At 45.1% G+C, this 8,429-nt stretch overlaps 1 protein-coding gene across 1 annotated transcript; it reads left to right on the forward strand.

Annotated features, from left to right (window-relative positions):
• Positions 1 to 3,903: 3,903 nt before the first annotated feature.
• Positions 3,904 to 5,365, forward strand: LOC139833532 (uncharacterized). The gene is made up of 2 exons (XM_071823828.1): positions 3,904 to 4,851; positions 5,342 to 5,365. The coding sequence occupies exons 1-2, from the start codon at positions 3,904 to 3,906 to the stop codon at positions 5,363 to 5,365; spliced, it is 972 nt and encodes a 323-aa protein (XP_071679929.1).
• The last annotated feature ends 3,064 nt before the right edge of the window (positions 5,366 to 8,429 follow it).

Genomic DNA, 8,429 nt, shown 5'->3' on the forward strand with positions numbered 1-8,429 from the left:
TTCTACTTATATGTGGCACTGTCATCTTGGTCATATTGGAGTGAAACGCATGAAGAAACTCCATACCGATGGATTACTTGAATCACTTGACTTTGAGTCACTTGATAAATGCGAAGCATGTCTAATGGGAAAAATGACTAAGACTCCATTCTCTGGTATTATGGAGCGAGCTACAGACTTATTGGAAATCATACATACCGATGTGTGCGGACCAATGAGTGTAGCCTCGCGCGGTGGATATCGTTATGTTCTAACCTTCACAGATGATCTGAGTAGATATGGGTATATCTATTTCATGAAACATAAATCCGAAACTTTCGAGAAGTTTAAGGAATTCCAATGTGAAGTAGAAAATCAACGTAACAAGAAGATTAAATTTCGACGATCTGATCGCGGAGGTGAATATCTGAGTTATGAGTTTGGCATGCATTTAAAGAAATGCGGAATACTTTCACAATTGACACCGCCGGGAACACCACAATGAAACGGTGTGTCCGAACGTCGTAATCGAACTCTCTTAGATATGGTTCGTTCTATGATGTCTCTTACTGATTTGCCATTATCATTTTGGAGTTATGCATTAGAGACAGCCGCATTCACTTTAAATAGGGCACAATCTAAATCCGTTGAAACGACACCGTATAAATTATGGTTTAATAAGAAACCTAAGCTGTCGTTCCTTAAAGTTTGGGGTTGCGAAGCCTATGTAAAAAAGTTACAACCGGACAAGCTATAACCCAAAGCGGAGAAATGCGTCTTCATAGGATACCCTAAGGAAACTATAGGGTACACTTTCTATCACAGATCCGAAGGCAAAATCTTTGTTGCTAAGAACGGAACCTTTCTTGAGAAAGAATTTCTCACTAAAGAAGTGACTGGAAGAAAAGCAGAACTCGACGAGATTACTGAATCTTCTCTCGTTGATCAGAGTAGCGCAGATGCTTAGGAAGTTGTTCCTGTGCCGCCTGCACCGGTAACAGAGGAAGCTAATGATAATGATCATGAAACTTCGACTGAGATAGCTACTGAACCTCGAAGATCGACAAGGGAACGTGCCACTCCTGATTGTTATGATCGTTGTCTAACTGTCATGATTGTGGACAACAATGATGAAGACCCTGCGACGTATGAAGAAGCGATGATGAGCCCAGATTCCAACAAATGGCAAGAAGCCATGAAATCCGAAATGGGATCCATGTATGATAACAAAGTGTGGACTTTGGTAGACTTACCTGATAGTCGCAAGGCTGTCGAGAATAAATGGATCTTCAAAAAAAAAACAGATGATGATGGTAATATTACTGTCTATAAAGCTCGACTTGTCGCAAAGGGTTTCCGACAAATTCAAGGTGTTAACTACGATGAGACTTTCTCACCTGTAGCGAAGCTAAAATCTGTGAGGATTTTGTTAGCAATAGCTGCATTTTTCGATTATGAGATTTGGCAGATGGATGTCAAAACGGCGTTCCTTAATGGAGACATTGAGGAAGAGTTGTATATGGTACAACCCAAAGGTTTTGTCGATCCTAAAAATGCTGACAAGGTGTGCAAACTTCAGCGTTCAATTTATGGACTGAAGCAAGCATCCAGAAGTTGGAACCGACGCTTTGATAAGGTGATCAAAGACTTCGGGTTTATACAGTGTCATGGAGAGGCCTGTATTTACAAGAAAGTGAGTGGGAGCTCTGTAGCGTTCCTGATATTATATGTAGATGACATATTATTGATTGGGAATGATATAGAACTATTAAGCAGTGTAAAAGGTTATTTGAATAATAGTTTTTCAATGAAAGACCTTGGTGAAGCATCGTATATATTAGGCATCAAGATTTATAGAGATAGATCAAGACGCCTAATAGGGCTTTCACAAAGTACATACCTGGACAAGATTCTAAAGAAGTTTAGAATGGACGAAAGTAAGAAAGGGTTCTTACCTATGTTACCAGGCAAGGTCTTGAGTAAGACTCAAGGTCCAGCTACGGAAGAAGAAAGAGAAAGGATGAGTCAGATCCCCTATGCCTCGGCAGTAGGCTCTATCATGTATGCCATGCTATGTACTAGACCGGATATAGCACATGCTATTAGTTTGACTAGCAGATATCAAAGTGATCCAGGAATGGAACACTGGACAGCGGTCAAGAATATCCTGAAGTACTTGAAAAGAACTAAGGATATGTTTCTTTGTTATGGAGGTGACCAAGAGCTCGTTGTAACCAGTTACACCGATGCAAGTTGGAACACTGATCCTGGTGACTCTAAGTCACGAGCCTGGGTACGTGTTTATATTGAATGGTGCTGCGATCAGTGGGCAAGCTCGAAGCGGTGCACGGTGGCGAAGTCTTCAACAGAATCGGAGTACATAGCGGCTTTCGCAGGCTTCATCAGAAGCGGTATGGATGAAGAGGTTCATTGTAGAGCTCGGTGTGGTTCCTAGTGCATTGGACCCACTAGTCATATACTGTGACAACATGGGTGCCATCGCCAATGCACAAGAACCAAGGTCACACAAGAGGCTGAAGCATATCAAGCTGCGTTACCACTCGATTCGCGAGTACATCGAAGATGGAGAAGTAAAGATTTGCAAAGTACACACTGATCTGAATGTAGCAGACCCGTTGACTAAAGCTCTCCCTAGGGAAAAGCATGACCAACACCAGAATGCCATGGCTGTTAGGTACCTTACAATGTAATCTAGATTATTGACTCTAGTGCAAGTGGGAGACTGTTGGAGATATGCCCAAGAGGCAATAATAAAAGTGGTTATTATATATCTTTGTGTTTATGATAAAGGTTTATATACCATGCTATAATTAGGGAGAAGGACGAATTCAAGGAGGAGCTACTACTTCCGCTGCCCGCTGGAACGGGGAGAAGGACGTCATCTTCATCAACACCGAACGTGTGACCGAGTACAGAGGTGCTGCCCGATTGTGGCACCGTCAAGATCTTCTACGCGTTTTTGAAAGCGGCAAGTGATCGTCTACCGCAGCAACGAGAGCCTCCTCTTGTAGGCTTTGGAATTCTTCAAGGGTTAGTCTCGTTCATCCCCTCGTTGCTCCCATCTTCTACATTGCATCTTGGCTTGGATTGCGTTCTCACGGTAGGAATTTTTTTGTTTTCTATGCTACGAATCCCTACAATTATGATTCCGGATAATACTGGTATATAAACATTATCATGAATATGGATTGGTGATAATAAATATTCTTTTATTATTGCCTCTTGGGCACCAAATCCCTTCAGTTGTTTATATAGAGATTTTTGTTATATAATCTGTTTTAGGCTACGGTGAAGGTGTTATTTATTCTATTGTGAATGTGTTGCTAATGCTATTGCTATGGTGTTGTTCAAGCTATTGTTAAGGTGTTGTTTATGCTATTGTTAATGTTTTTTTACAAGATATTGATATAGTTATCAATCTAATTAAGTAAGTCATAATCATTGAACTCCACTTTGCCAACACTATAAAAGCAACTAGGCATTCTGTTAGTCTACCAATCTTTTATTTTCACTTCTTGAGTTAAAACAATTAATTTTATGGCTAACTTGGAAGTCATTTTAAAATATGTAGTATATTTCGGTCACACCATATAAAAGGAGTCTTGCCAAAAATTTCGCTCATATAAACATTGAGGACTGGTTGTTAGGGACTTAGTCCTTAATGTTATCAGCGCGTATGCTCCACAAGTAGGCCACAATGAGAGCACCAAGAGGGAGTTCTAGGAAGGCCTGGAGGACTTGGTTAGGAGGGTACCTATTGGTGAGAAGCTCTTCATAGGAGGAGACCTCAATGGCCATGTGGGTACATCTAACACTTGTTTTGAAAGGGTGAATGGGGGCTTTGGCTATGGCATCAGGAACCAAGAAGGAGAAGACGTCCTGAGCTTCGCTCTAGCCTATGACATGGTCGTAGCTAACACCCTCTTTAGGAAGAGAGAATACCATCTAGTGACGTTCAGTAGTGGTCTACACTCTAGCCAGATTGATTTTGTCCTCTCTAGAAGAGAAGACAGACGCGCCTGCATTGATTGTAAGGTGATACCTGGAGAGAGTGTTGTCCCTCAATATAAGCTGGTGGTTTCTGACTTTCTCTTTAGGATCTGTGTCCAGCGGGGTAAGCGCGCCAAAGTCGCTAGAACAAAGTGGTGGAAGATCAAGGGTGAGGCATCCCAGGCTTTCAGGGAGAGGGTTATTAAGGAGGGCCCTTGGGAGGAAGGAGGAGATGCAAACATGATGTGGACGAGTATGGCGACCTGCTTGCGGAAGGTCGCTGTAGAGGAGTTTGGGGTGACTAAGGGAAGTAGAAGGGAAGCTAATGATACATGGTGGTGGAACGATGAGGTCCAGAAGGTTATTAGGGAGAAGAATGACTGTTTCAGATGCCTATATCTGGATAGGAGTGCAGCTAACATGGAGAAGTACAAGGTGGCGAAGAAGGTTGCGAAGCGGGCGGTGAGTAAAGCAAGGGGTCGGGCGTATGAGGACCTCTACCAACGTTTAAACATGAAGGAAGGCGAAAGGGACATCTATAAGATGGCCAAGTTTAGGGAGAGGAAGACGAGGGATATCAACGAAGTGAAATGCATTAAGGACAGAGAGGATCAGCATCTTGTGAAGGATGAGGCGATCAAGCGTAGATGGCAGGAGTACTTTGACAACCTTTACAATGGAGAGGTTGAGAGCTCTACCATTGAGCTAGACGACTCCTTTGATGATACCAGCATGTGTTTTGTGCGACGTATCCAGGAGTCTGGAGTTAAGGATGCATTAAGGAGGATGAAAGGAGGCAAGGCGATGGGTCCTGATGGTATCCCCATCGAGGCGTGGAGAGGCCTTGGAGACATAGATATAGTTTGGCTAACTAAGCTTTTCAACCTCATTTTTCGGTTAAACAAGATGCCCGAAGAATGGAGGCGGAGTATTTTAGTACCAATTTTCAAGAACAAGGGGGATGTTCAAAGTTGTACTAATTACCGTGGAATCAAGCTGATGAGCCATACTATGAAGCTATGGGAGAGAGTCATTGAGCACAGCTTAAGAAGGTTGACAAGCGTGACCAAAAACCAATTTGGTTTCATGCCTGGGAGGTCTACCATGGAAGCCATCTTCTTGGTACGACAGCTGATGGAGAGATACAGGGACCAAAAGAAGGACCTTCATATGGTGTTCATTGATTTGGAGAAGGCCTATGATAAGATACCTCGGAATGTCAGGTGGTGGGCCTTGAAGAAACACAAAGTCCCAATAAAGTACATTACCCTCATCAAGGATATGTATGATAATGTTGTGACAAGTGTTCGAACAAGTGATGGCGACACTGATGACTTTTCAATTAAAATAGGGATCCACCAAGGGTCAGCTTTGAGCCCTTATCTTTTTGATTTAGTGATGGATGAGGTCACAAGGGATATACAAGGAGATATCCCATGGTGTATGCTCTTTGCGGATGATGTGGTGCTAGTCGATGATAGCCGAACGGGGGTTAATAGAAAGTTAGAGTTGTGGAGGCGAACTCTAGAATCGAAAGATTTTAGGCTTAGTAGAACTAAAACTGAATACATGAGGTGCAGTTTCAGTTCTACTAGGCACGAGGAGGGAGAGGTTAGCCTTGATGGGCAGGTGGTACCAGAGAGAGACACTTTTCGATATTTGGGGTCCATGTTGCAGAAGGATGGCGATATTGATGAAGATGTGGGCCACCGAATCAAGGCTGGTTGGATGAAGTGGCGCCAAGTTTCTGGCGTACTCTGTGACAAGAGAGTGCCACAAAAGCTAAAAGGCGGGTTTTATAGGAAAGCTATCCGACCTTCGATGTTGTATGGCGCGGAGTGTTGGCCAACGAAGAGATGACATATCCAACAGTTAAGTGTAGCAGAGATGCGCATGTTGAGATGGATATGTGGCCACACAAGAAAGGATCGGGTACGGAATGATGATATACGGGAGAGAGTTGGGGTAGCACCGATTGAAGAGAAGCTGGTCCAACATCGTCTCAGATGGTTTGGACATATCCAACGGAGGCCTCCAGAAGCGCCAGTGCATAGCGGACAGATAAAGCGTGCTGACAGTGTTAAGAGGGGTCGTGGTAGACCAAACTTGACATGGGATGAGTCCGTTAAGAGAGACCTGGAGGTTTGGAGTATCGACAAAGATTTAGCCATGGACAGGGGTGCGTGGAAGTTAGCTATCCACGTTCCGGAACCATGACTTGGCTTCGAGATCTTATGGGTTTCAACTCTAGCCTACCCCAACTTGTTTGGGACTCAAAGGCTTGGTTGTTGTTGTTGTATACAAAATTGATATCTAGAGGAGCTAGAACAGTTTTGTCGTGCTTTTTTTGAACAGGGGTAGGGTCCGAAGACCCTAGAAGCTGCATTGATTACCGAAGCGGTGGTTACAAATTACAGAAAAGCCCCTACAGTTCAGGGGAATTCTGGATAAGGACTGAGCTTTTACAGAGAAGACCCTAGAAAAAGATGGAAAAAAACAATCAGGACCTCCACGCTCCGCACCGCATCTGATTAAACTCGCCGTTGAGTTGCTCCGCCACAGAACGGACACCGGCGCCGGGGTCGAACCACTTGGTCTGGCGTCGTGGCAGGAGCGATAGATCTTCCCCTCGGACTTCTTGGTCTCTGGGAAGTAGGATCTCCTGGAGAAGGGCCGCCAATCGGCCATGTGATGCAGGGGCAGGGCGATGACACCGGCATAGGTCCCCCGTTGATGAGCTTCCCAGGAAGAACGACGCCTCAGCAACGACGTCGATGAAGAAGTCGCGGCTCTGTAGCACCTCTATGGCAGAGACTGGCGCCAGTAGGCGCGAGGCGCAGCATCAGCAGCATCTCCCTCCTCGCCACCACGGCAGGCCAGGGAGAAACAGAGCAGATGGGTACTCACCACCGAGCGAAACCAGTGAAGATAAGACCTCCTGGAAGCATATGAACTGGCGACGGCATGGCTGTGCTCCTCCTCGCCTCCTCGGCCGGCCAGGAGCTCGTCGACGCCGCTGTTCTCCGACGCGCACGTGTTTTCCCCCTCGCCTCCAAGGCCGGCCAGGAAAAGACGCTGCCCGCCGCTTGCACGCTGCAATAGGTGGTGCACCGCCACTTTCTTATTGAAAGAGGCGTGATACGTCTCCGACGTATCGATAATTTCTTATGTTCCATGCCACATTATTGATGATATCTACATGTTTTATGCATACTTTATGTCATATTTATGCGTTTTCCGGAACTAACCTATTGATGAGATGCCGAAGTGCCAGTTCCTGTTTTCTGCTGTTTTTGGTTTCAGAAATCCTAGTAAGGAAATATTCTCGGAATTGGACGAAACCAACGCCCAGCATCTTAGAATCCCCGGAAGCTTCCAGAACACCCGAGAGCCACCAGAGAGGGGCCACAGGGGGCCCACACACGGGGCTGGCGCGGCCAGGCTAGGGCCCGCGCCCCCCTGTTGTGTGGCGGCTCCGTACCCCCTCCGACGCCGCCTCTTCACCTATTTAAGCCTCCTCGACCTAAATCTTCGATACGGAAAAGCCACGGTACGAGAAACCTTCCAGAGCCGCCGCCATCGCGAAGCCAAGATCTGGGGGACATGAGTCTCTGTTCCGGCACGCCGCCGGGACGGGGAAGTGCCCCGGAAGGCTTCTCCATCGACACCGCTGCCATCTCCACCGCCATCTTCATCAACGCTGATGTCTCCCATGAGGAGGGAGTAGTTCTCCATCGAGGCTAAGGGCTGTACCGGTAGCTATGTGGTTAATCTCTCTCCCTATGTACTTCAATACAATAATCTCATGAGCTGCCTTACATGATTGAGATTCATATGATGATGCTTGTAATCTAGATGTCATTATGCTAGTCAAGTGAGTTTTACTTATGTGATCTCCGGATACTCCTTGTCCCACGTGTGTAAAGGTGACAGTGTGTGCACCGTGTGGGTCTCTTAGGCTATATTTCACAGAATACTTATTCACTGTTATGAATGGCATAGTGAAGTGCTTATTTATATCTCTTTATGATTGCAATGTGTTTTGTATCACTATTCATCTATGTGCTACTCTAGTGATGTTATTAAAGTAGTTTATTCCTCCTGCACGGTGTAATGGTGACAGTGTGTGCATCGTGTAGTACTTGGTGTAGGCTATGATTGTGATCTCTTGTAGATTATGAAGTTAACTATTGCTATGATGGTATTGATGTGATCTATGCCTCCTTTCGTAGCGTGAAGGTGACAGTGTGCATGCTATGTTAGTACTTGGTTTGGTTATATTGATCTGTCATGCACTCTAAGGTTATTTAAATATGAACATCGAATATTGTGGAGCTTGTTAACTCCGGCATTGAGGGTTCGTGTAATCCTACACAGTTAGTGGTGTTCATCATCCAACAAGAGAGTGTAGAGTCTAGCATCTATCTATTTATTCTGTT

The sequence above is a fragment of the Lolium perenne genome, chromosome 7 (genome assembly GCF_019359855.2).
Source record: "Lolium perenne isolate Kyuss_39 chromosome 7, Kyuss_2.0, whole genome shotgun sequence".
Classification (NCBI taxonomy): domain Eukaryota; kingdom Viridiplantae; phylum Streptophyta; class Magnoliopsida; order Poales; family Poaceae; genus Lolium; species Lolium perenne.